The sequence below is a fragment of the Caloenas nicobarica genome, chromosome 11 (genome assembly GCF_036013445.1).
Source record: "Caloenas nicobarica isolate bCalNic1 chromosome 11, bCalNic1.hap1, whole genome shotgun sequence".
Taxonomy (NCBI): domain Eukaryota; kingdom Metazoa; phylum Chordata; class Aves; order Columbiformes; family Columbidae; genus Caloenas; species Caloenas nicobarica.
The window spans coordinates 16,393,419-16,420,488 of record NC_088255.1 but is presented as its reverse complement, the minus strand read 5'-3'; the positions used below and the strand labels follow the sequence as shown (position 1 = coordinate 16,420,488).

At 50.5% G+C, this 27,070-nt stretch overlaps 2 protein-coding genes across 14 annotated transcripts in view; both read right to left on the bottom strand.

The window, feature by feature from the left end:
* Positions 1–1,944: 1,944 nt before the first annotated feature.
* FEZF2 (FEZ family zinc finger 2) lies at positions 1,945–3,890 on the bottom strand. Its single transcript, XM_065642842.1, has 4 exons — positions 3,102–3,890; positions 2,877–3,011; positions 2,653–2,785; positions 1,945–2,204 (listed from the first exon to the last, which is right to left on the bottom strand). The coding sequence occupies exons 1-4, from the start codon at positions 3,888–3,890 to the stop codon at positions 1,945–1,947; spliced, it is 1,317 nt and encodes a 438-aa protein (XP_065498914.1).
* An 11,715-nt stretch (positions 3,891–15,605) lies between these two features.
* The window catches only part of CADPS (calcium dependent secretion activator), a 211,302-nt gene continuing 199,837 nt past the window's right edge, over positions 15,606–27,070 (bottom strand). For all 13 annotated transcript variants that reach the window (XM_065642969.1, XM_065642964.1, XM_065642968.1 and 10 more), the window contains 2 exons: positions 17,748–17,852; positions 15,606–16,018 (listed from right to left, as the gene is read on the bottom strand). In XM_065642969.1, the coding sequence (XP_065499041.1) occupies positions 15,839–16,018; positions 17,748–17,852 (285 nt within the window). In that variant the 3' untranslated portion in view covers positions 15,606–15,838. The remainder of the gene's footprint in view (positions 16,019–17,747; positions 17,853–27,070) is intronic.

Sequence of the window (27,070 nt, the reverse complement as noted above, 5' to 3'; positions counted from 1 at the left end):
TATAAAAGTGCGAGAAGAACGCGCTTCCTTAATTTCCTTCCCGCGAGCGGGTTTCGCACTGCTCTCGCTCATCGAGCGGGTTGGGGAAGCAGCCTGCTCGCTGTCTGTGGAGCCCGCAGCCGCACCTGGCTCCCGCTTTCGGCACCCGGTTGGCAGCCCAGACCTCTTCCCAGCGCCCGAGGTGCGGAGGAAGCGCCGCTTCCCCCGGACCTGGCAGCGGGACCGGCTCCTCGGGCTGCGCACGCCCCGCTCCGCTTCCCTCCTCCGGGACCTCGTCCTGCCGTGGCCTCCCTCCGCACAGTGCCCTCCCGGAGAGGGGGGGCCCTTTCTGCTGCCCCCGGCCCGTGGGCTGTCCTGCCCCGTCTGTCGCGGCGGCGGGAGAGCCGGGCTCGGCTGGCGGATTACATCCGCGACCCACCTGCAAGGGGTTGAGCTACAGCCCCTTCGCTTGGGGTTCGGTTTCCCTCATCCAAAGTTTTCCAGAGCGGTGATTGAGGGCGACGAGTACTGCTTTTTTTTTTTTTTTCCTTCCTTTTAAATTTCCTTTTAACCTAAATGTCTCCCGAAAATCCTTTAACAAATTCCGGCACTATCTTTCCTCGCTGCCAGGATCAATGGGCATCCTTTCCCGCTCCTCACCTGACCCAAACCGTCAAACCGCTATTTCTGGCGCTTAAAAATGCAAACCGCGAGAAACTCCGAAATCGCCCCCGTCCCTCCAGCGGGAGCACGGGGCTTTTCAGACCCCCGGCCCCAGCCCGCTCCGCGGGGAGCGCGGAGCAGTGTAGCCGAATAATGAATCCAGAAAGCCGGAGCGCGGGGTCGCCTCCCGTTCCTGCGCTCGGCGCCGATCTGTGCTCGTCCTCGCCTCCCACCATTTAACCACTCAATTAAGCGGAGAAAGGTGAACTCCCCATTACGTCGTCCCCAGGCATTTTGGTGTCTCTCTCGTTCCCCTCTTCATTGGCAAGCCCGGCCCGAGCAGCACGCACAGCCACGGTCGGCTCAATCTCCTCTCTCCGCTAGAATAATATTGTTCCTAACGACGTGGCCGGAATAGACACTTGCATATTAGAAGTGAGGGACGGGGGGAGATGAGAAGGGAATATTTAGTGTAATCCAAGTGCTTGATTATCCATATTCTGATCAAAAAGAGTTTCTGAGGCCTGCTGGGAGTGATTAGATTAATGTAATGCGGTTTGAAGGGTCTGTGTTTTCTCTCTTAATTTGGGTCATTACTTGGAAAGCAAGCGTGAGATCATTTCATCTGCATGCAGGGAAAGATAGTCATTCAGGAGCGGCTTAAACATGCGGTAATGAACCGACCCCGGAGAGCGGCGCTGGGAAACTCCGAGCTGCCCATCGCGCTGCGGCCGGGGCCGGCGGGTCCCACACCGGCGCTGCCCCTTTCCCGGGGAGCAGCAGCCTTCTAAAGCCGCCCGGTTCCCTCCCGCCCTCGTTCTGTTTCCTCTAGGGCCCGCGGCCCTCGTTGGGCCCCGGAGCGACAGGGCCCTGCTCCCAAAGCTCCCGCAAGCCGCGTTTACACGGGGGTTATCGCCGTTGAGCCCGCTCCCCGCTCGGACCGGGGCCGAGGTGGGAAATGAGACACCTGCGAAGAGCCGGTTTATTGTCCCATGATAGATATATAGAGATATATATATTCCTCACTTATTCGAGCGTACATTTAAAATGGAGATTTACAGACACGTATAAAGAGCGCTGTCCTGGCGCCGGGTGGGGGGCGGCCAGCCCGGCCCTTCCTGGCCCGCTCCGGCGGTGCAACGCGCCGTTAAATAAGATTCCTCTTATATACAACTGCGGCTCGGGATCGCTTCCTACCGGCGGCTGAGCTCGCTGGGGAAAAGACAAGAGAACCAAACGCTGGCTTGGATAAGTAGTGCTGGCCTGGTGGAGCAGGTCCGAGTGGGGAGGTGCGCCGGGCCCTTAGCTCTGCCCGCTGCGCCCAGGGTCCCGCGGCGGCGGTGGCGCGCTGGAGACGCTGTCGTGCAACTTTCGGACGTGCTTCTTTAAATCAAAGTTTCTGCAAAATCCTTTCCCGCAAGTGACACACGTAAAGGGCTTCTTGTCGTTGTGAGTATGCATGTGGAAAGTCAAGTTATAGATCTGGTGGAAAGCTTTGTTGCAAATGGTGCACTTGTACTGCTTCTCTCCGCTGTGGGTCAGCTTGTGGTTCTTGTAGTTGCCTGTGACAGAGGAAAAAGATGGAAAAGGGGGTTACCCGAGGGTGCCCGGGCTGCACGGCGCACAGGTAAGGTAGGGCGGGACGGGAGGGGGCTTTAGGAAGTGTATCGCCCCCTGCGCCCCCTTCCCACTTGTCAAACTTGGTCCGTGTCACCGCGGAGCAGCGCGCAACTGGCACGGCACAAATGAGAGGCAGGGTCAGCCCGGTGACCCGCGGCAAATGGAGGGCTCTGGATTAGGACCAAGGCCCGGCACCTCTCATTTAAAAAGCATTTAGGGAGAACCGTCAGCAGTCCCCGGCGATGCGGCCCGGCTTAGAGGGAAAGTAATTGGGAGCGGCGGTGGCGGCTCTGCCCGCACCCCTCTCTCCCCTAGCCGGGCAGGGCTCGCCGCGTTTAATCCGCGCTAATGATGGGCGAGGGCCCCACGGGGGCCCTCGGCCCGGCTCACCTTTCTGGTGGAAGCCCTTGCCGCAGAACTCGCAAACGAAGGGCTTGTAGCCGGCGTGGATGCGGATGTGGGTGTTGAGCGTGGAGCTCCTGTTGAACGCCTTCCCGCACTGGTTGCACTTGTGGGGTTTCTCCTGTACCGGGGGCAAGAGGCCCGTCAGGGGGACTGTGGGGAGAGCAGGTGGGGAACCGCCGCCTCCCGCACCCCGCCTGCCCCCCACCTACCTGGGTGTGGATGATTTTGTGCCGGCACAGGGTGCTGGCCTGGCGGAAGCCCTTCCCGCAGACCTTGCACACGAACGGCCTGGCCCCCGTGTGCACCGGCATGTGGCGGGTGAGGTTGTAGTGCGCGTTGAACACCTGCGGGGAAGCGCCGGGAAGGCAAGGTCAAGCACGGCGGGGCCGCCGGCCGCCCCCCACCGTCCCCCACCATGCCGGCGCCCCCCTTACCTTGCCGCAGACCTCGCAGGTGAAGTTTTTGGGCTTGCCCTCCGCCGCCCCGCCGCCGCCGCCCCCCAGCTTGGTGTGGCCCTTGGGGGGGCCGCCGCGCTCCGCCGCCGCCGCCTCCTTCATCACCTGGTCCAGGTGTCCCGGCAGCCGTTCCTTGTGGGCGAAGGGCGGTGGCGGCGGCAGCTTCTCGGCCGCCAGCCCCGCCAGTTTGGCGTTCTCCAGCAGGAAAAGCTTCTGGTGGGCCGAGAGCCCCCCCGGCGGCGGGGCGCCCAGCAGGCCGGCGGGGAAGAGCTGTCCGTGCAGGATGTCGGCCGGGTGGTACGCGGCGTCCAGGTAGTTGAAGTAGTAGAGGGAGCGGGGGGCGGCCGGTACGGCCCCTGCTTGGTGGATGACCTGCGGCTTGATGAGCCGGCCGCTGGGCTGGCCCAGGGCGAGCTCTGCCTTGCAGCAGACGCCGCAGTTGGCTTTGCAGAGCCCCGCGCCGCCCCGCAGGCTGCTCTTCCACAGCTCCGAGTAGTTGAGCAGAGTCTTGGAGGGCACCTCGTAGCCCAGCGGCGGGATGGGGATCACGCAGGGCAGGGGCGAGCAGAGGCTCAGCGGCTTCTTGCCCGGGTCCGGCTCCGGCCCGCCGTGCCTCTGCTCGAAGGCTGGCTTGGGCTCCGACGTCTTGGCCATGATCCGCTCGATGGAGAAGGCCAGGGTCTTGGAGGGGTTAGCGGCGGCGGCCCTGCCGTCGTGCCGGGGGCAGGAGGAAGGCATGACCGTCTCTAGCGACCCTGAGCTCGCCATGTCGCTCCGCCGTGCGGGAACTTGGTGTGAGCAGCGACTCGCTCCCGCTCTCGGTTCTGCATTCCAGAAAAGCCAGGAGACAAATCAATTTAATAAGCACCTTGTTCTCTCCCCCCCCGCCCCGGGCACCCCCCCCCTATTTACATTCAAATGAACATATCCAAGAACAATGGCACGTAGGGTACCAGATTACTGCTCATTAAGCGGAACACGCTAAAGTAACATGCAAGCTAGACCTTGTTAGTCTTAAAGAAAAAAAGAAAAAGAAAAACCTCCCCCAGCCCAATGCCACCCAGCCCAGCCCCACCGATGGCCGCGGTGCGGGAAATGTGGGGCAGGGGCGGGGGGCACGGCGAGGGGCGGCGGGGCTCGGCTTGGGACCCCTTACCTTTGCTCAGCGCCGGCGAGACGCATCCAAGCAGCTCGGTGTGGCCACAGTCACATTTTGATAGCAAACATCTTCCTGAGCGTCAGATCACGGTCTCATACATTTAAAGCTGACATCACATGAAGTCACTTCGAGCAGAATGACATGGGGATGCCACCATGGATCTTCCCCGAGCCGAGGCGCCGGGCTGGAGCGCGGTGGGTTGGGGCAGCGAGAGGAAGAGAAGCCCCCCCCCCCTCCACGCACAATTTCCTTCCAGTTTAAGACGCACAAATCGCTCGTGTGCGAGCTGGGTTTTTTCCTCTCTCTCTCCCTTCTTAAAAAGCAACTTGCAAAGCAGAGGAATCGTTTTGCATGTGGCAAATTAGAAGGCAAGTGCGATTCACAAGTTGGGTGGAAAAGAGTGCTCCAGTTCTCGCTGGGGTTAGAAGAGCCACTCCGAGTGAGCGTGAGGATTTTTTTTCTTTCTTCTTCTTTTTTTTTTTTTTTTTAAGAAGGGGAGAATGATATTTTTTTTTTCCTAAAACAACTACCACGCAACCATGCTCGGGTTATTTTGGCAACCCATCTGCAATCAGCTCCGTTGCAACCGAGCTGGAAGATAATTAATAAATTGTCACTTATCTGCGAGCCTCCCCAGCATGTATAAATTAATAGCCAACCCATTAATTAGGACAGTGTATTAATGTTAATTAAACTTAGTTTAATTCCACCCCCCTCCCCTTTCAGGGTAGCTGGTGATTAGCCTTAAATAAACGGGGAGAGAGTCGGGTCCAGGGCTGGGTTTTCGCTGCTTTAGGGAAAAAAAAAAAAAAAGGACCAGTGTGCTGCGAACGGGAGTCTTGCGAATTGTCACCCCCGAAAGGTACCCGCTTCCCCGGGAGACAGCCGGGTGACTCTTCCTTTCCCTTCTAGCCCTGGTCGTGCCCTCTCCCCGCCCCCCCCCCCCCCCCAAAAAAAAAAAAAAAAAAAGGCGATGCAACATTATAGCGCCTGGATGCCGGGGTTTCTTCCCTTCCTCTCCCTAATTAAAACGACTTGATGCGGGAGGGGAGGATTTGCAGAAACCTCAGATGCAAGGACGCGGTAATTGAGAGAGCCCCGTGTCCACCTGTTTTAGGGGGGCCCGGCTGCAGAGGCAGCACCTCCCCGGCCCTGATTAGCCGCCCCGTCCCTCGCCGGGGCTATTCAGCCCAACCAATTTTCCCCCAGCGATTCAGGGCGCTCAATTCTCTTTCACTTGTAGCCACTATAGCGCTGCGTGGAACCTGGTTTTGTGTGTTTCTAAAATAAAGGGGAGGATTATCCGGGGGAGGAGGGGGGAGAGCGAAGGGTTTAGATTGAGCCTGGCCAGAGGTAAAGCAAGCAATGAAAAGGCCCCTATTTTTTTTTTCCGCTTCCCTAGCATGCCTAAGAAAGTTTGGAGGAATTCGGGGGTTTTGTGCGGCGCTGACAAAGCCGCGCCTCCTCTCCCCGCCGGGGCAGCTCGCTGCCGGCTGTTTGCAGACAGGCTTTTTCACCTGCAAACCACAACACGCTCCAGAAACAAACTTTGAAAGCGGCGACTTCCCCCGGGGCTCCCGGCGGGCGGCGGGGAGCGCCCTGCCCCGGGGCTGCGCTCCGGGCCGGGGGACACCCCGCCTCGGCTTGGGGGGTGGGGGAAGTCCCCGCCTGAAGCAGCAGGTGTTGGCGTTTCCCAGCCCTGCCCTGCCCGCTCCATCCTCCCCGCCTGGCTATAGTGGGTCACCGTGCAAGAGAGGGAGGAAACCGCCCCGCTTTTTGCGGGAGAGGGTGGGACGGGACTGCGGGGAGCTACAGGCACCGGCACAAGCCTCGTCCGGTGGATGGGCTGCGGGAGAGCCTGGCTGAGCCCCGGGGAGCCACGCAGAGCTGCCCGCCCAGCCCGCACCTCCGCCGGGCAGCGGGCAGGCGGCGGCTGCGCTCCGCTCGCTCCCGGGGCTCGCCGGCTTTAGCAAAGTATTTAATTAGCCTCCACAAACTTCTTTTCCTCGCCTGCAGATTATACTGAGTGGAGGGTTGGGAACTATTTTACACCTTGCCACTCACATGTTAATTAATCTCTATCTAACCCTAATTGCAGTTTATTCAAGCACCGCTCAACAGCTCACCCACACAATAAACACTGGGGCTGCTTTTATCCATATTACTCCCCGCTCACACGTTGAGTAATTAACTCCAGTACCAACTAATAGTGCAAACAAATATTTTCTGTAAACGAGATGATTTCGGGCAGGATAAAAGAGGGCTGCGGAGCCGGGGCCGGGAGCTCGCTGCCAGCTTCCCCGCGCCGCCCTCGTCCTTGCCGGGATGTTTGCTGGCCCGGGTCTCTCCTTCCCTGGCCGAGCGGACGGCTCCGCCACGCCGCACCCGTTGCCCTGCTTGGGACAGCGGGTCCCGCAGGCCTCGGGGCTCCCGGGGGCGAGGAGCGGCGGTGGGGACCCAGTAGAGCAGCCCCGGGGCCGCCTCCTTCCCGCGGCCCGGAGAAGACGCTCGGAGCCTGAGGCCGGGTACCGACCCGGGCTGTGCCGCTGCCTCCCGGCCGGCAAGCAGCCGGGGTACCGCACGCCTTGTGCATCAGTGCTTTGGATCCCAGCTAAGAGCCGGACATCGGAGCTCAGTATTTTAATTGAAATCGCAGGTTTAGGCACAGCTGGAGGCTGTCTCTATCGATTGGACTTCTGCTGTTCGGGCGAGCATATTACAAATGACTTAGTTCGAGCCAGCTGCCCCAGCCCCACCGCCCTGCCTTCACCCCTCTCTGCGCCGTGAGCTCTGAACGGGGCTGGCGGGTTTGAGGGGGGTCGAGGTGGCCCAGCCCAGCTTTGGGGGACAGTAGCGGCTGCACGTCGGGCGAGCTACGGGGTGCCGTCTTTTTCTGCCGCTTTCTGCCTCTTCCGTGGGGTTTTAATCCTTCACGCCCCGACGTTTGGAGGGGAGAAATGGTTTGCGGATTTTTCCCTGGAAGGCGCACGCTGCGAAGCCTCTCGCGACGCAGACGCGATCGCTCTTACTGTTAATTTTGTGCCGCTCTCTTCTCCCAAAAAACGAAGGCGGTGCCGGAACGGCCCCGACCCCTTTGCGCGGAACGCGCCAGGCTCGCTCCGGGCTTCTCATCACTTGGTCCCATACACGCCGGCAACCCCGGACGCAAACGCTCCCCGGGCGCTGACATCGAAAACCGGCCGGGGTCTCCCTTTCGCCCCCCGACAAACAGACCCACTGGGCGAGGGCTCCGGGGTGGGTCCGGGGCCGGCGGGGAGCGCAGGGTCCCGCAGGCCCGGCCCGGCTCCCCGCGCCCGTCGGGGCAGTCGGCGCTGAACATTTATGGTCCACTGGAAGACAACTTAGGATCCTCCTAGTTATTTAACTTGGCAGCTGCTTAAACTCCACAGTGGAAGCTGCCGAAAGTTATTAACATTATGCTTCGATCTCTCTGAAATGGTGGCTTTGATTTCTATGCTGCTTCGCTTTTTAGATGTATTTTTTAATACTTTTTTTTTCTTTTGTAGTAGCATAAGGTGATGGACAGCTGGGCAATCCACCAGCCCAAGAACTTAGGACGAGGCTGCCTTTGTGAGTTGAGGGGGCAGCTTCTGGATGTAGCTTTGTGGCTGGTGCAAGGTGCAGTGGCGAAGCCCAGGGCCAGGGTCGGGCTGAGCTGCAGTGCTGCCTGAGCCTGGCCCGCCGTGCTGGGTTTGGGTCTGGTTTGGTTCGAAGCAGCAATTTATGCCCTCAGAGTGTTTCCCAGGGATGGTCCCAGGGTGTTTAGCCAGAGTTTGGTTTGCAGTAGTCAGGGATAGACACTTTTTGGACAAATTAATGAGCAATGAATGTGGACATAGGGTAGCAAGGTCTGGGGCTGGGGTGAAGAGGGGGTGGTTATCCATTCGACTGCTTCCCGTTGCCCCTTTGATACCATGGTACCTCGTGTAACGGGAGCAGTACCAAGACCTCAGCCCCCACGGGCAGTGCCTCTCGTCCTGTAGGGCCCTTAGGCCCTTAATGGCTGGTAGGGTGACCCTGCTGTGGGTCACCCAGCGGTGAGCACTGCTATGTGTGGGGCAGGGGCAATACACGGCGAGGCCACCTTGGCTGCAGCAGAGGCTGCTGTTTCAGCCCGTTCACTGAGTCATGCACACATTACTGCATATACATAGGTAGAAAATTTTTTAATAGATTTTATTTTTTAGATTTTTTTTGTTGTTTTTTTTTGCATCATGAAACATTTCTGAGGAGCTAGGTTTTGGAGCATGGCGTGGGTCCCGCAGCAAATGAGGTTAGTGGGATTTTGGAAGGGATTTTGCACTGGACTGCCCTGGTTGACGTTGTCAGTGATGGCAGGGGTAGCATTGACGTTTTTAACCTGAGTCTAATTTTAAAGAGCTGGTATCTGACCAGCTCCTAAAGCAGTTTGAAATCTAGCCCCACTGCAGAGCACCTGGCAGGGCACCGTGGCAGGAGCTGCACGGAGTTCCTCGATGGCAATCAAACTGGCTTATATAATTCTAAAAATGGCAACTCCTTACTTGCCACATCTCTTTCTGTCTATGCGGAGAGTCCTGCAGAGCTGCCAAACAGAAGCAATTGAATGAACTCTTTTCTCGGCTCATTCCTCCTTCCGCAGCTCAGAGAAAGTGAGCCAGAGCCTATTCTAGTTTGCCTGTCAACAGGAATGGTAACTAATGGCTCGATCCCAGCCAGGCTTTATGCCCCAAAAACACTGCGTGCCTGTGAGGAGTGGAGAGAGACATCCTGGGTGAAGTCTAGTGCCTGGTGCGAGACATGTCTGGCCCCGGAGGCAGTGGAGGAATCGGTGGAATCCACATCAAGTCCGAAGTCAACCCGGCCAGTAAGGCAAGCAAGACATTGTTGAAAGGGTGAGGTGCTGCCCTCCATCCTTATCATTGGAAACAGTCATTCTTCACGTCGCAGTAATGGAGAGGTGCTGCATTTCATTTCTGCATGCTGAAACCGAAAGGTGTCCCTTCCTAATGTTTTGAAATGTTATACTTTTTTGTTTTGAAAGAGTGGGAGCCTTTAAATTTTTCCGTTTTTGTGGTTTTTTTCCCCTTATTTTCTATTTAGGAGAAAAGGTGGGAGGAAGTAGAGAAGATGAATATAATGGGGGGATGGCCTTGTTCTCACTTTCCTACTGAAAACGTTTCAGAAAAAGGAGCAAAAAGTAGTGAAAACGGGTAGAAGCCCGCTTCAGTTTTGTGTTCCTATTCCTTCCATTTTTTGCTTGAAAGAAGGTTGGCCAAAAAAAAATAAGTGGGACAAACCCCACGTGTTTTGAATTATTCTCCCCTTAATGAGACAGGAAAACATCTCATTTTCAAAATTACTTGCTTTTTCAACGAAAAAAAATCAAATAGAGTAGGAATCTTTCCACGATCTTTTTGCAGCTTGCTCCCCACTCGGTGTTGACCAGATTTTCTGGCTATGCCACATGTTACGTTGTTTGAGATTTGTATTTGCTCTTGTTTGAACTGTTGTCACAGGTGTCCTCAGCTGCTGCAGGGCAGGACCCCACGGGCTGCGAGGTACCGAAGTGACAGCGGACGGCAGCACGTCACCTCCTTCCTCTGGGCCACACGGGACCAGCCAGGCTGCAGCATCCCTGTCCCTGGTGGTGGTGGCCAAGTTGGAGAGACCCTGGCAGGACTCCCAGCCTGACTGGTAAAACTGCTGCTGTGCCACTTGGGCATAAGAGAAGTGCCAATTTTACCCCAGAACTGCTAAAAATCCACTCAAAAATCAGAGCCTGAATGAAAAGTCCAGACCTTGCTATTGCAGGAAAAAACTTCAATGCATGACCCAAGTATTCCCTGAATGTTCAAGAACACCCACAAATTCTGTAAAAATAGCTGATAATTTATTTATTTGATTTAATTATGAGCCTGGCTTGTGATTTTGGGGTGGGGGGTGGGGCTTAAGTTAGTGATGCTGAAAAAAAACAATTTAGAGAAAAGCCCAGGCAGGTAATCAGCTCTGGGGAGCAGCTTAGGCTCTTTCTCATGAAATGCTGAGCATTGCAGAACCCGCCAAGGGCTCTGAAACTTCTTGGGTGAGGAGGCCCCACCAGGGTGACCGTTTCTCCCTGGAGGAGCTGTCAGCTGGATGAGGTTGGTGTCCTATAGCCATGGCCAGTGTGCATTGGAGGGACTGGTTCATCTCTTCTCGCTTACCCACCGGGGTTGACCAAGGGTAGACCTGTCGTGGTGAGCATTAGCTGCCCTTCAGCAGGTTGTTCTTCCTGTCCACACTGGGCTGTGCTGCTGGGTGACCCCCAGCACTGGTGAGCATGGTGATGAGACGTGTTCCTGTCCCTTATGTGAGGGTCAACGTGGGCTTGGAGGCTGCTGTGTGCTCTGCCTCTGATGTACATCCCAAAACCAAACCTGCAATCTTTGCTGGTTTAGCTGGGTAGAAAAAAACCCTTCCCCCTTATCAGAGCTCACCACCATGTTCTCTTGAAGACTCTGTGTGATTTTTCTCTTCCTCCCTTCCAGTGTGTGCTTCTCCCCTCCAGCCGCCAGCCTGGGACATCCCCCGGAGATCAGCTGCTTGTGGAGTTCTCTCTGCCGAAAACAGTCCTAACCGGTGCGGCCTTTGTTCCCCCGCAGCTGTCATATCCTCCGGGATCTGCAACAAGTCCTCCTTGTGCAGACCCCATCCTGTCAGTCCCCAATCTGATCTGACCACCTGGTTTGTTTTTGAATCAAGCACTCAAGTCATAACATTTCTGTTTATTTCAACAACTGTATTCCTTGCATAGGAAATGAGCCAAGGTGGTCTAAGGCAGGGAGAGCGAAGCATGTCGTGGTTGTAATTGCTTTTGCTCTCCCAATATCAATTTTACAGTATAATCAAAATCTTATTTTTGTACTACTGGACTCTGTTATTGACTTAATCTTCTTAAGTGCTCCTATTATTCCAGTGATTTCATCGTTGCATGTTGATTTTAATCTTTTGATCTCCATATTAGCTACTGCCTGCAACTAATTTGTTGCTCAGTGTTTTTCTTTGTTTTGACCTGTGAGGCATTTTCCTCATGGCACACAACTCTGCTGGCAGATTGCATATAATCTCTGCACTTTTTTCCTCCCATATTTTGCATAGTTACAACAAATGCAGATTTACAACTCAAAATGGAATATGTATCTTTTAGAAAGGCTGAGGAAAATATCACTTCGGGTTTAGCTCAAGAGTCTAAATGGCTTGAATAAAGGAAATACCACCGAATACAACTCACCGGAGGGAGGCACCGTGCAGGCTTTTTAGTCCAGCAAGTTCAGAATGGGTGGCAACTGCAATAATTGTAACTTTTATTATATGCAGTCAAGAATCAAAGAGTTTCTGAAAGCATTGCTAGACCTGTGATGAAGAAGGCTGTTTTTTGTGAATGGTTTAAGTGACTCTCCAAGCTGGACTGAGTTTGACGCGGCGGTGGCTCTGTCAAATGATGACAGCACGAAGCAGGTTTTTGAACAAACATTGGTGGTGATGACCGTAGTGCAGAGTTGTGAACCTCACACACGAAGTGCAGAGGTTGAAATATGGCTCAGCTGTATTTTGGTTGGCCAGTAGTCGACTGCTTTTTCCCTTGGTGGTTGATGGTTTAACCTGTGCTGATTTATCAGGCGTGTTGTTTACTTTAGCTTTTTGTTTTAAAGCTTAGAGAAGTAATTTTTGCCTTAGGTTTGCTGTGACTTTTTAAAAAAGAACACAGCCTGAACATTGACAAAATCATCTTTGCTTTGCTGCATGCATGTTTATGCTTCTGAACACAAATTGTCTTCTAATATTTTTGACGTTTTGGTCACTTGAGAGGCAGAAAAGCAATTTCTAAGATGCCTATGGGCCAGGAGACATGCATTACAGCAGAGGGGAAAGAATCTGTTAGTTGCTGAAATATAAAACAAATTGGATGAACAGCTGCTGACACTTGTCAGTCAAATAGTTGATAGCATTTTCAGTCTCCATGCCACATGCTTTAAGTAAGTCTGTCAAAAAAAGGATATTTTCGCTGGACTTCCCTGTAAATATGAGAGAAGTTTTGGCCTGATCTATCATTTAAAATTTTGCTGGCAGAAGAATGAAATTTTCCTCTTTCCCCAAAACTGATTGACATAACTGTACTGGCAGATTCTTCATCTAGGTGCAGTTGTACTGGCAGAAAGTCCTTTGACTGTTGGAGCTTGTTCCACTGCAGCAATGGGTTGAAACGAACCCAGCAGCAAACCTTTCCGTTCCTCGGCTGGGTTTGCCAGGGTGCTCCCATCCATCAGCTGGTGCAGCTTTGCTCTGCAGGAGCCTGAGTCCTGTCTGTGGGTCAGGAGGGCTTTTAACCCAGATTGATGTTTTTCAGACAAAATCAACATATCTTCAGGGTTGTTACAGAGTCTCTGAGGTGCTTTATTGGGGTTTGAGGACAGATGAAAATCTGCCACGGGCTATAGGGTCCCTGCTAATGACAGAGAAACTCAGACAAGAGTGTCCAGCATTGCTGTTTTAGGGAGGCACCTTTGTACGTTAGTGATGCTCAGCCAAGGAGCATCTCCTGAAGGCTGCACCCACACTCTTTCATTCAAAAACTGAGCAAGGCTCGCTATTTTGAAAGGTGGCAGGTGGAAGTGGGCTGTGTTTTTACCCAATAAATATTTCATGTTAAAAAAAAATATATAAAAGGGAGCCAGTTCCAGAGCAGAATCAAGCTGTTTCTCCAGCTCTGCTTTGCCTGACTGGGAGCTGAGCTACAAATTTGCATCTCCCCAAGTGTTTGCTACCAGCGTGGTGACCACCCCAGGTAAGGCTTTCCCAGTGCCTCCTCTTCATATAAATATTTGGGACAACTGAGGGAGAGGATGAAGAGGGCACGAGCACATGTATGCATCAATAGGTCTGTGGATCTTGGCTACCTAGAAAGAAGAGACTAGGTGGTGCTTGTGGTTTGTTCATTGCTTTATGTTTTGTGAGAGTTGTTTTGTCAGGCACGTCCTGTAAGGGCATCAGGGTGTGATGGAAGGCTCCAAGCATAACGATGTTGGGATACAGACAGTTTTTACATGCGTCCCAGTGACAGACCTGCAGAGGAACTAGAACTGTAGGACTTAAACTCTCACCTGCTACCTCAGTTCCTCTGGGGATTTAGGACCAAGTACTTGCAAAGCTGGTGAGTGGGTAAGAAGGGGGAAGAGCTTCCTGTGTCAGTGGCCAAAAGGCCACATTTCCACCTAAGTCCTCAGAAGTGGCTTTTCCAGGCAATGCTTTTCTCTACCAGCATCGTGGAGCAAGACAAAAACCAAGAAGTTGGTCTGCTGGTCTACAGTCTGGGTTCCAAACATGTCTATCCTAGTGCATCAAATGGTTTATGGACATGTCAATGGTGCTAAATGTGCATCCCCACCACCTGCTCCTACAGTAAAGGCCCTGCTGATGTCCCTGTTCCCAAGGAGGGTGGTTTATGCTGGTCACCACCAGTCAGTGCGTGTTGAAGCAGCATTTGGCCATCCTGATGGGGCTGCAGGGGATCTCCAGAGCCAGGTGCTAAACTCTGCCGCTGAGGGAAGGGACCAAGAAATCCAGCATTGCAGAAGACTGTGCTTCAGGCCCCTTAACTATCCCAGTCCCATTTGGGCCTCGACACCCCCTCCACAGGCTGGTCCCAGAGGTCCCCTCCTCCTCCCATATGTCCAAGGAGTGTCTCATGGCTCTTGGGCACTGGAAGGTGGTTTAGTTTTAACGATTCATTATGTCAGGCAGGTTAGTCTAGGCAGGATGTTTTTCCAACATTTGCCCATGTTTTATTTGTAGGGGGTGAACATTTGTCCTTGTTCCCCTGGATGGTTGCTGTGCTTCGGGGTGAAGGACATCAGCTCTTCTGCTTCTCCCTCCAATGACTGAAATCCAGGCCAGCAGGAGTCATTTTTGGTTTGAATTGGCTGCCAGAAGGGAGTGACAGCAAAACCTCTTGGAAAACTACCAATCTAACATGTTTTCCATCAAACCACCCTGCTTTTTAATGTCAGTTTGAGGTTTGCCCCGTGCCGCGTGTCTAAGCGCCCTGCAGGCTGCTGCAATTGGCCACTTTGGGAGAAGTTAAAATACAAACTGAGGTATTTTGGTGGAAGGTTAGTATTGGGCAAGGCTGACAACGGTGTAACAACAACAGGGGCTGTGCCTGAGCAGACCATCAATTAGAGGTCCAGAGACAAATCATAGGACGTAGAGTGCAGATAATGGTGGCCACAACTGCTCAGGTGACAGCAGAAATGCCCTTGTACCTGGGAAACAGTCTGGTCCCACCCTGACCTTGGGGAGCAAATCAGGAAACCATCTTCTTAATTAATAAACTGTAAAAACACCCATGAGAAAAGAAAATGCCTTTATTCTGAGAGGTGGGGGCTCTTACATCTCAGCTTGTATTTTTTTTTTTTTTTCCTAAGGCAGACATAAAAAGACTCCGTAATTTATTATTGGGACATCTGAATAGTTATTTATTGAGAAGCCACAGTTCTCACACTTTTACAACTGTCGGCTTGTATAAGGCAAAAAAAGCAAAATGGATCACTATTTTACACAGAAAGTAAAAGCTCTGGAGGAGGGACTGATGGACATGCAGTTACTGGTCAAAATGCAATGTACATGACATATATAAAAACCATTGTGAAACAGAGGAATTGTAAGTTATGGTTACAACCTACCGAAATAAATATTCAATATATTATTATAAACACATTTGTATAGTCTAAGATTGTAATTAAAGTTGTCTTTGTACATACACGGTTATTTGAAATTTAAACAAAAAATGTAACATTTAGAGGAGCAAACGTCAACATAAAACAACTGCTTTGGACTTGTAATGTGGCATGATATATCCATAATGATAGGATTAATCTGGTGTGGCAATTAGAATGACTAATCCTTTGGGATGTAGCCTCTATGGAGTTAACTGCATATTGAAGGGAAGAGCCTGGTACATTAACAAGGATGCAGAATGATTCAAACGGCTGTCTGGGTTTGTTTGTTTTCTGGTTTTTAAATGAACAGAGAGAACAAAAAAAATCATTTGTAATTGCCTCGTTCTTCTTTTAAAAACAAAGCTGTTTTTTTATTAATTTTTAAGCAGTTGGCATCCACAGAAGAGAAACAAAGAAATGAAAGGACTCGATTCACTCATCTTCACAACAATTTACCATCAATGTATATACAGTACATTAATGAAGCATCATTTAAACTTTAATTATAACAGGGACACACCTAGCATGTTTTCTATGTAGTTTTTTTTCCATTAACAGTATTAAACAATGGTGCTCCATATTGCTTATGAACATATAGATATGAACTTAGGAAACCGATGAATCAAAGAGAGGTGCTAATCTTATTTACCACACAGCTAACATGGCATTTGTATTGGTAAACTTCTCATGGGCATTTAGAGCTGACAGAAAAATTCCTAATGTGGCTAACTGAGTTACAGACGAGGTACATGCACGGATACCAGGCGATGCCCAGCCGCTCCTCCGGGTCGGCATCCCTAGTCGTCCTCTTCATCTTCCTCATCGCTGTCCTTCATGGTGATCCCCTGGAGGCCTCCGCCTTCGCTGACCGACGCCGTGGCCTCCTCTACCGTCAGCCGGTTCCGGATGGTCTCGTAGGTTTTGCTGTTTAAGGTGGAGTCCAGCACACCTTGCAATCGGAAATCCCGGTACGTTTTCTAAAGCGGGGAGAGGCACGGAGGAAGGAGGAGACAGCACAGAGGTCAGGGCCGACCCCGGCTCCTCCGCTTCGCCGCGAGAGTCAGCCCGTGTCCCCATGCCCGGGTTTGAGGCCAGTAATGGAAGAGGCTGGGACAGTAGGGAAACCCCAGGCCCAGGGATGTTTTGCAGAGGCTCTGCCATGGCAGAGGTCCCTTTCGGGTGCCTGGAGCAATAAATTACGGCTTTGCAGCTCCAGCCTGGCCTTTGCAGGGTAGCCGGGCTGGGTGGCTGCGTGGAAGCTTCAAAGCAGGGCTGGAGGAACAGGGGCTGCTCAGGGGAGCTTTGCGGATGGGAGGCTGGGGTCTAAAAAGACACGGAAGCATCAAATCGGGGCTCTGCTCCAACTAACTGCCCTTGCTTCTGCCTGCATTCATCTGCCCAGTTATTTTTCTTCACGCAGCGGAATGTTTATCACCGGTAACCACAGACGTGATTACACGTTCCTGGAATGCTCTGTATTAAATAATCCTACCTACAGTACTGGGATTAAATAAACTAAGTCCAGGGAAAATGGTTGATGTATAAAAATAAGCACAGGGCATGCATTTCTTAAATCTTGCTTTCTTCACCTAATTCTGAAACTGGAGTTGTATTTCCATGGTTAGCTGTGTTTCCCTTGTTATTACAATTAATATCTCTCGTTTGAATTTATGCTTAAAAATTTCTTGACTCTGAGATAAAACTCTGGCCTCATAGTTCATTTAATTGTGCTCTGTGCAGAAACCATTTACTGTTCTGCTATTTCAGAAAGTCCTTGGATTTGTTGTAGCTGCGTCTGAATGTAATACTGGTATAAATAAAGCACAAGGAAGAAAGCTTTCCTCAGCTAGTTGACAAGTAGAAATAATTTGTCTGTGCCTGGTTTTTTTCAGTTATGAAAAGCACATTTAATACATTTCAGTTTTAATTTATTCATGCCTTCAATGTGTTCACTGCACATAAGACCATAAACATTATAAAATACTAGACCAAAAAGCATTAGATAGAACCTAAAATGATCAAAAATATATTTACCCCCTTCTGTGATCTTATTATTTCATGTAAATCACTGTGATTTCACACTGAAATAATTATTAGTCCCAGGCATGCACACATACACACACACACACACACACGTGCACTCAAGGAAAAAAATGTTACTTTCAGGGTATGTTATCTCACCTTTGTGATCTCTTAGAGTTGATTATATACACCCATTGTAAAAGAAACAACTTCAATTAACTATGAGAACAATCCTCATTTGCATTCTGACGATAATCACAAGCCATAGCTGGGCTTAAATGTTTCTAGTAAAAGAGTGTTAAAAACTTTTGGTTTGATTTAACCCATTTTAGCACTGGAGTTCATTGGTGTGATCAATATTTGTCCAGAAAATGGCTAATTTTGTTGCACTTACTGTACAGGTATGGTCAAAAAGCAATAGACTTTCACCTTTTCCATGCAAGCTGTTATTTTGGTCTTATTTGCACACCTGTGTTTTGCATCTATATGCATTTCAGGTTCCTGTTTATCCTTCACTACATGCCATACACACAAGTATCTTGATTTTTAAGAATTTTAATGAATGGCTTAATTTATTTGCTGGTGACAGTTTGCCTAATACACAGAACATGCCGCACACATGCAGGCAAACAAACGCTCTTCTTCCGACAGCGAGACAGTATTGAAAACACATCAGCTGATTACCTTTACTATCCTAATGAGAGTTTTCAGTTGGTAGATGTGAAGCTGCAGGTCCATGCGGTCTGTCAGCCAGGTGCAGACGACATTCATCGAGCTGGTGTACCATTGCTGCAAGAGAGACAGCACTTCTCCAGCAACCACGGGAGGGCTGCGCGCTGCGCCCCAAACGCCACGGGCTGCACCCCGCACACGGGCACACCGACCCGCCCCACCAGCCAGCCTGCGCGTGGGACGGGACAGATTCGGACGGGGAGACAGGCGCCCTCTCCTACACAGAATTTCCATGCACGAGCTGTTAAATTTTTAACAGCGACAATGACAAACTTATTTGGAGGGTAAACGGCCACCAACACCACCGCGAGGTTTTTGTGATCTGATTTTTGCCACTGAGAGGACTTGCCAGCAGTGGCGTGTGTTTGGCCCAATCAAATTATTTTTTTTTTCTTAAAAAAACCCGTTCACCCTCCCACAGAGAGAGCACAGTCCTGCCTTTGAGTGTGTCGGCCCCACACTCAAGCTACTTACCGTCTTGAAATTCAAACATAACCAGCCACGGGGTGAAGCTGGTTCCCTGACGGCGAGCGGAGGGGAGGCTGGTGCGGGGCAGGGTTGGGCTGCGGGTGAGGATGAGGATGCCGCTGCAAGCACCTACAGGCGCCTGCGCGGGAAATGCTTTGGTTTCACCCTCACCATTACGAAAGATGGAAAAGCAGCAAAGAAGTGAGCTTGTTTGAAGCTGCTGAACTCACAGGGCCCCTCCAGGGGCTGAAATTTTGCTGCTTGTCTGTGAAAAAGGCCCGCAGCTGTGTGGCAGCAGCCTGCCAGCCCTGCAGCGCGGGAAGCCTCCGGTGGGCTGTGGATCAGCTCCCCGCTCACGCAGGGCTGCCACGGCACGTCTGACGCCGCGCAGACGAGCAGCGAGCCCCCGAGAGAAGGAAAAGCAAGGGCTGTGGCGCAGGGGGGGGATCACAAAACCTCGCCATGGCGCTCAGCACAAGGGTTGATTACAAAGTGGTCTGCAGACAGAAACCCATCACGCCTCTGTATGCACAGTCACACCCTTCTCTCGCAATCTTACACACAGAGAGATCAAAACCTACCCTGCGGACCAGCTGCAATTAATATAGAGCCAGTTAAAGGAAAAAAAAAAACCCACCCAAACAAAATACTGGATCAGTTTATTAAAATCCATGCTCACGGACCATTCAGGTTAGTCTGAAATTCAGCTCCCTCCTAACTACTCTAAAACCCTACCTCAGGTATTATCGCCGTCTTTCGCTGCACCTTCTTTTCCCTCGGGTGGGGTCTCTGACCCAGAAACATGTCCCCTTCCCTCTAGCTGCTGCAGCTGCCAGCGCTGCCGGTGAATGGAGACGACTGAACGCTCTGCAATTGCAAAACTGAGGCCAGTGACTTGTTACCTTCAGCCTTCGACACCGGATGAGCAGCCAGTGCCAGCCCGTCAGCAGCGCACAGGTGGCACTGCTGGACGTGTGGCTCCAACACCAGATGTTGTCACCGGGGAGGGCACAGCTGGCGGCACTGGGGCCCTCAGGCACTCCTGTCCTGGAGCACCCACAAGCCAAGCACACAAGCTGGCACAAGACCGACCCAAGCAAACAAAGGTGTCCAAGCTACATCAGCTGAGCATCACGAAAGTGTGGGCTCAACACACATTATTGAAACGCAACGTAATGCACCCAGGAGTTGCTTCCTCCCCCACCAGGAGCAGCCAGCAGAGGCTGGTCCTGCCGCATGTGGAAGGGTTCTATCCCCACTTCAATAAAGGTGTTCCTGTACTTCTATTTCTACACCACTTCTTAATACAATGGAGGAAATAAGGGGATGGAAGACTCACCAAAGAAATGGCACATGGTGATCTCTTGCTCAATGCTTATACCTTGTGCAGCTTGTGGCAGAGATTCCTGCTGACCCTTCATCTCCAGGATGGAGACTTGGCAAGAGCTAATAGTTCAGATGAAACTAATTGAGACAGGCAAGCAGGAACTCTGTCTGTAGCAGCAATCAAGCTCAGATACTGTCAGCTGTCACTTGAGGTCCTGACATCAGATTGGAGTTGAATTGTGAGAGAAGCACCCTGGTTAGCTGGTGTAGGCCTGACCAGCATAGTAGACATGAAGGTCTGGTGGGTCTTCATACCTTCAAATCCCTCAGATCAGTCTGAGAGACCAGAGCATCCCTGGCTACCCCCAGAGTGCCCTGGTGCCTGTGGCTGTGCCAGCTGGGTGGCACAAAGCAACTGCTGTCACTGGGAGATTAATGTTTAAAACGTTACTTTTCTGCAATCAGCATGCTTAAATGAGTCATGCTCTTGGGTGACATTAGCTGTGACCCAGGGCCGTGCTGGCACATGGATGCCCAGGTCACCCAAACACCTCGTTCCACCACCTCTTCAAATCAAAACCCACAGAGGAACGAAGCAACTGTACATTACATATGCACATCCTCTCCCTTCCACTGCTGCCTCTCATCTTCCACAAAATGATCTGCCGGGTGTTTATGTCACCACTACAGGAGAGGAGAAGTCCCCGGTGGGGGCAGGTCCTGCCATTTCTGTTTGTCCCATGGCACACACACCTACGCGGCTGTATGCATCTGAAACTGAAATTATAACCTCTGCTCGGAAGTTATCAGCAAGGTGACTTTGCTGCTGCGAGACCTTCAGATTAGCTAAATGAAACATTTTGCTGTGTCTCTGGTAGGCACTCCAACACGCTGGATTCTGGGGAGATGCAAACTCCTCTGAGCTGAAACCAAATTGTCCCCCTCTCCTCTTGAGCACCGTCTGACAAGGGCTCAGCCAGGCGTACTGCTCAGCTCTCTTTTTCAAAGCTTAGTTACTCCAAAGACTTCTTGCTTTATGAGAAAGACAAAGTCTAATTCATTGATATCGATACACAAAACCGTCACGTCACTTCATAGAGCACACACCAACTGCTGAATTTAAGCCCTGCATATTCATAAAAAGAAGTTAGCCCATAAATTAAATGTTCCCTTTAGCTATCACTAGTGTTGATGTGCTATAAAATGCACAAGCCCTCTGATTCATGACTAACCTACCAAAGAAGATAACATTTGCATATCATTATATTATTAAAAAAACCAACAACAAAGCCAAATGCTCTGAAACACAAATGTGACGATTTCAGACAAAAGAGCACAGCGCGGTCCTGTCGGGACACCGGCCGCCTCGCCCTCCCCGTGGGGGTCTGCCATTTCCCAAAGGGCATTGGGGCACATGTTGGGGACACGGGGCGCCTTGGAGGCTCCAGCCCTGTGTCTTGTCCCCACACACAAGGTGCAGAGGGCACAGCCCCGATGCTGAATTTTGGGGCTTTACCATGGGTCTGCAAAACATTTTGGGCACATTTCTGGAGCCCCGGGGCCAGCTAAGCTGTGGTGTGGACACACCCAAGTAACTAGTATAAATACGCTTTCTCGAAACTCCTCACACCTGTTTGTAAAGAATGATTAGACCTGATTGCTGCTCCCAGGTCCATGGACCTCAACTCCACATATCTCGCTGCTGCACACACACACATTACTGATGCCAACTGGCATCCCTGCCCGTCACTCAGAAGACAATTTGCGCTTAGTCTGGGGGCACAGGATGAAAAATGGCTGTGGAGGGTCCATCCCAGTGATGCACGGTGGATGCCAAGCAGCCACTCGGCCATCAGCAGGGAAGGGACAAGGCTCCCGCGGGGATGTGCTGTGCTGCCCGCTGTGTGCTGTGACCTGCCCGACAGCAGAGGAAATGCAAACAGACGCTACCAGAGCCCAGCAACAGCAAGTAGATACCATATTTGCAGAACTAGGAATTTAATCCCTCTTTCAGGTTAGTTTTCCTGTTCCCCTTGTCTTTCACAATGACCCTCACTGCTGAGTGCTAGGCTGGGTAGATGAGGTGGGCCACGGGTTGGCTGGGTTGTTCCCAGATGGGCATTAAAGGAGCTGAAGGATGCCAAGGGTGGGCTTGCACGGCTGCCCATTCAACACCCCAACCAGCTCAAGCAACAAGGTTCCTTGTTCCCCCTGCTTTTTTTTTTTGGTTTTTTTGAATGCAAAAGCATGATCAATAAGTCGCTGAAATAGCAAGTTTGTCTCTGAATACATAAATTGCAAAAATTGTTATGAATAAATCTGCAAGTAACACACTGAGTGTGGCACATTTTATCAAAAAAAAGCTCTGTGCTGGGTTCCAGTGCTTTCCGGGAGGTGGTGTCATTACACATACCCAGGAACATCTGCAAATCCCCGTCTTCTTTGGTGTGAGCTGAATGGAAGCATGACCTCCTGTTCCTTGCCATGAACCTTAAGTTCACACTCATATTTTCCATGTTACAGGAAGGCACAGTTCACCCCAGGGGTGCTGCAAACAGAATCTCGTAAGCCAGATGCAACACTGCTTCTTAAGGCACCTGAAGGAGCTGTATTCTTAATTCAAAAGCTTACATACTAGTAGCTTAAGGTCACTTCAGCTTTTGTAAAGAGTGGGACAAAACCAGGAATGCTTATAGGGCTAGGTTGTCAGCAGGGTAGCAGAGGGATTACAAGGAACCTGTGACTCTGCCTCTTTCTGCCTTTACTGGTAGTTTTTTTGTGTGTGAACAAGTGCCATACAACAGATTGAGGCTGGTATAAAGGCCTGGGACTGTGCAAGAGCACCCCGCTGAGCCTCAGCTGTGCTTGCAATTAGCAATAGGCATGAAATGATTATTGTTGTGGTGGCTGATGGCAATCTGAAGTGACAAGTTTTATGGGGGAAGTTGTAGTAGGGATGTTCAGCAAGTTTCTGCAAACCATTAATCGAAGGCTGCAGCAGAGTTTAGTCAAAGCTATTTTATGTCATTCCAAAGGTCTCACAAGGATGCTGAAAGAATATTTTTCTGCTCTCAGTGCCTCGGAATGGAGTTTTTCTAGGTCAGGGATTCTTTACTGCCCTATTTAGTGTCAAAAATACCCATTTGCCTCAAATTAGCAGAAAGCTTGTAGTTAAGGGCTAGAGATTAGGCATACAAAATTACTCAGCAGGTGACTGCTGGGTGGATTTGGGGGTTGAGAAGTCTTTAAAACTGACTACAAGACATTATATACTTCTGACAAAAGAACATAGTAATCCTACCTGCTTGCTTTAACCACTGTTGTTTGTCTATTATTATATGCTTTAATGCTCATAAGAGCAAAACTACTGGTGATACTACTCAATTACCATAGTAACTCTCCCCTATGACCTCTCATTTCAGTACTCGCTTTCCAACCAGAACCAATCCAAGCAGGGCAAATCTATTTAAAACTGTGACACACATGGCACAAGGAGGCTCCGAACGCTGGCTGGCTCCCTCTCTTTGTCTGGGACACAGACTTGTTTTGAAATGCTGAAAGGCAGCTTTGAAATGAAGCCTCGAATTCAAGGTGTTTCAAAGGTGAGGGCCAGGGCTGCCACCACGGCATCCTTGCTCTGGTCAGCACGGACCGAGGGGACCACAGAGGTGGGAAGGGAGAGAGGAACGTGCTGACTGTGAATCTTATTTCCTAAAGGAAACCTGAGCCTGCTCTCAGACAACAGCCCTCTCTCAAAGGATCTCCATCAACCAGGAAAAAACCAAACCAAACCAAAAAGAATTAAAAATTTACCGACTCGTTGTATGTGGTGTTTGCATCCCCGTCCAATGGGCCAGGATCTCAGCTGGTGGAAAGCACAGCAGGGCTATGCTGATTTACAACTGCTGACAGTACGTGACAGCCAACAGAGCCCTGTCCATCTCCATCCCGGGCAGCTCTTGAGATCAAATTCAGTATTCGGTGTTGTCACACGCATTCATGGCAGCCACCTCCCCTTGGCAGGTGCCATCTCCACGGGGGAGGTGGGGACGCGGCCGCAGCCGCTGAGGACCTTGCTCGCCGGGGACCCGCTCCGTGCACACAGCTGCCAGCGTCGCCTGGGGACTTCCTCGGTGTCTGGGAGCAGGAGCTCTTCTGGTGCCGTCTGCTCACGGCGTGTCCTGTACGCGCACGCAGCCAGGCTTGTGCGCACGATGCTGTCCGCAGGTCTGCAACCCAAAGCCCAGGATGCTCGATGGCAGGACCACTCTTGTCCCTCTGGTCTTCTGTGGTCACTGAAGTGTTCCTCTCCACCTTCACTCAGTGTTTCTTTTGCTGTTGATTCCAGGTGGTCATTGCAATTACAAAAACCTTGCTAAATACAGTAAGCATGAAGCACAGAGCCTCATGGCCAATGCAGTTTCCTACTCTTTTCTTAAAAAAATGTTCCCAGCAAGCCTGAACTTACATGGCAGTGTACGCAATCCCAGTTTGAGAGCCTCCTCCAAAGAGCAGCTCAGTCGGGATGCTGGATGTGGGTGAGCGCGGTGGTGGGACAGAGCTGCCTCCTGCTCTGCTCCCAGCCTGCGCTGGAGAGGTCTTGGCCAGGCTGCCAGTGCTGAGCCCTGGTTATTTCTCAGGCCATATTTCGGAAACCCAGGCTTTGCTTGCTGCACAAGGTGACATGCCATCCCCCAGGCTGACCCACCGCCAGGAGAGTAGGGAAAGACTGGGGACAGGCCCTTGGCAACACAAGTTTGCCTGAAACTCTTGAGCTAAGATACATGGTGGTGACCCTGGAAGAAGATGTTGCACAGCCAGGGTGGGCAAAGAGCCGCGGTCCCTCCAGCGCACACGTAGCTCCAGTCCCCACTGTCAACGAGGAGACGGGGACAGCCTTTCTGCCACACGGTGAAGAAGGAAGAGGCGCATCTTTCCCCTGCCAGCACACATTTTCTGGATGGCAAGTGGAGACTTGCCACGCAGCAATCCCCATCCCACGTGTTCATCAACTTTTCTTCCCACTACTCAACAAAACCCATCCTCTATGCCGCCTATCGCTCCACAGCGTCCTGCTGATGGGCTCCCCGTCTCCTGCCATTCGTGGGGGACCAGCAGAGCCATCCAAAGGCACCTCAGCATTTTGAGCTACAAAACCTCCAGTCCAGAGGCCAAACCTGCAGCTGGGTCAGGGGCTCAGCCCAGGCAAAGAGCACCTGGCTCAGTCGTGTCCTGGCTGTGGCCACAGGTGGCATCAATAATAACCCAGTGACTCTTTTGATTTACACCTGCCAAGGATTTGGCCTGTTCCTCCAAGCCTGGCAGGGGCCAAGGTTCAGGGGACCGAGTGTGGCATTTCTGTGAGTGCCTGGGCTTTCCAGAAGCAGAGAAATTGGTGTGACATGGCCCACATTACAGAAATGAAGTTTAGCGGCTGTGGATCTAAGAGTGCACAGCTAACCAGAAAATAAGCAATGAGTTAATATCACAGGCATTGATCAGCTAGTCTTACAATTAATGCTTCCAATAAAAAAAAGCTCCCCCTTTTTATTCAACAGAATAAGAAATTAAACACTTGTGGGCTCATTCTAAAGAATGAATGAAATTGAATAAGCTACCTAGCACTTGAGATTCCCAGCGAGTGCTTGAATAGAGCAAACCTCCTGAGTTGAATGGATTGCCTTTTGGGACCAATTTGTCTCTTTTCACTCTTTATTCCTCCTTTTTTGCTGACAGATGTACAAAGGCGGAACTGCGCTGTGCAGCTTAGCTACATGCACCCACAGCAGCTGTCACTTTTGTCGAGCAAGTTAATCAAGCAAATGCCACCATATCCCACTTTCTATAAGGAACAACATGTTATAGACAGTAGTCTTGGGAGACAGGGAGGGAGGGAGAGAGACTTTATTTTAACTTTGAGTAGCTGGTATTTTTTTTTTTCCCTCTCTGTGTGTAAAAAAAAAAAAAAAAAAAAAAAAAAAGCAAGCAGCCAAACCTGGTAGCACAAGCTGACACTTTTGTTTTCTCGTAGAACAAATATTTAATAAGATTTTAACTCTAATTTGTACTAGAGAGAGAGCTGTCTGGTTTTAATTAAATTTAAGGGACTTAAGGGACACGGTTAAAAAAGAAATGGAAGCTTTTTGTTTGTGTTAACGCTTGTTGATAATAATATATTGATTGTCAATTGCTAAGCCCAAAAGATTAGTGTAGTAAATACTATTATCTGAATGCCACAAGTGAAGTGCTAGCTTCCCGTCCCTGCTTTTCCCTTTGTGAGGCAGTTTGAATCACTGGTTGTTATTTATACATTTTCTTTGATAAAACCAACTTGTGTGGCTGATTTTTTTTTAAACCCTGCCTCATTAAGTGCATAATAGCATTTACGTGTGGGGCTTTCTGCTTTTTAGCCTTTCAAGCTTAAGCTTATATTCCTCTCTCACAACCATGTTTCAAAACTTGGGATGTTCACAAACAATTGGATACACACCAATATTGTATATATCAGATGCTCTCTTGCTATTGCCAAAGACTAGAAAATAACAGAACATTATCCGCAAAGAGTAAATAAATAGTTATCATCCCGCTATGCTGCCGCACACCAGATAATAACACCGTCCGATCATTAGGTAGCTTTTCTAGCACTCATAATTCTTTAAGTGCATGTACTCTCATTAGCTATGCAATAGTTGACATCAAAAGTAGGATTTTAGGGCAGCTCTACAGATCACACAACAGCAAAGCACCACGAGGGCTCCAGGCAGCCCTTCGTTTGCTATTACAAAGGTAATTCCCTCCCGGATTCACACACTTTTGAAAGTATCTTCTCTTTCAGAAAATAAATCTAAGTTTTGGTAACAGATTGCAGTGTGCTAATTTAACTCCTCCACGGGGTATTTGGCTTGGTATGTCCAGAAACAGAGCACACAAATCGGAAGCGTTTGGGATATGTGAACTCATTGCCAAACTCTGGACCCCTCACTTGCACCTCACCCGTACGAGCAAATCCTCCACCAGCCGTGCTGGGCAAGCGGTCCTCACAAGAGGCAACACAACCTTCATCTTCTGAATGAAACCTCTCTGTTTAAATCTACATTAAATTCTAGAGATCCAATAAAGTGCTAACAGCTTAATAAAAATCCCCTGAAACCCCAGGGTCTCTTTTATTTCTTAAATTTTATTATGTTATTCTATCAAAGCCTCGTGAAGCTGTCTGGAGTCTCCCTGGTCACACTCATACTGAGCTATTACTGAAATAAACGGCTGTACTGTTTTTTCCTGGGAATTTTCACGTCACTATAATGCTGTTACTGCAAGTACACACAGTATATTCAACATCCACCCAGTGCTGTGATTTCTGGATGCCTCTAACTCTAGTTTATATTCCTTAACTATGAAATTTCATTCACATTAACAACGAGGAAGTCACAAAGTCAAAGGGGCTCGATATTAAAGTAATTTGTATTATTATTTAATAAAAT

Excerpts from the sequence above, each read along its gene's own strand:
- FEZF2 (XM_065642842.1), bottom strand. The coding sequence starts at position 3,890 with ATGGCGAGCTCAGGGTCGCTAGAGACGGTCATGCCTTCCTCCTGCCCC. Across the intron at positions 3,012-3,101 it reads CCTGCGAGGTCTGCGGCAAG|GTGTTCAACGCGCACTACAA; the intron begins GTAAGGGGGGCG and ends GCTTCCCCGCAG. Across the intron at positions 2,205-2,652 it reads CAAGGGCTTCCACCAGAAAG|GCAACTACAAGAACCACAAG; the intron begins GTGAGCCGGGCC and ends CCTCTGTCACAG.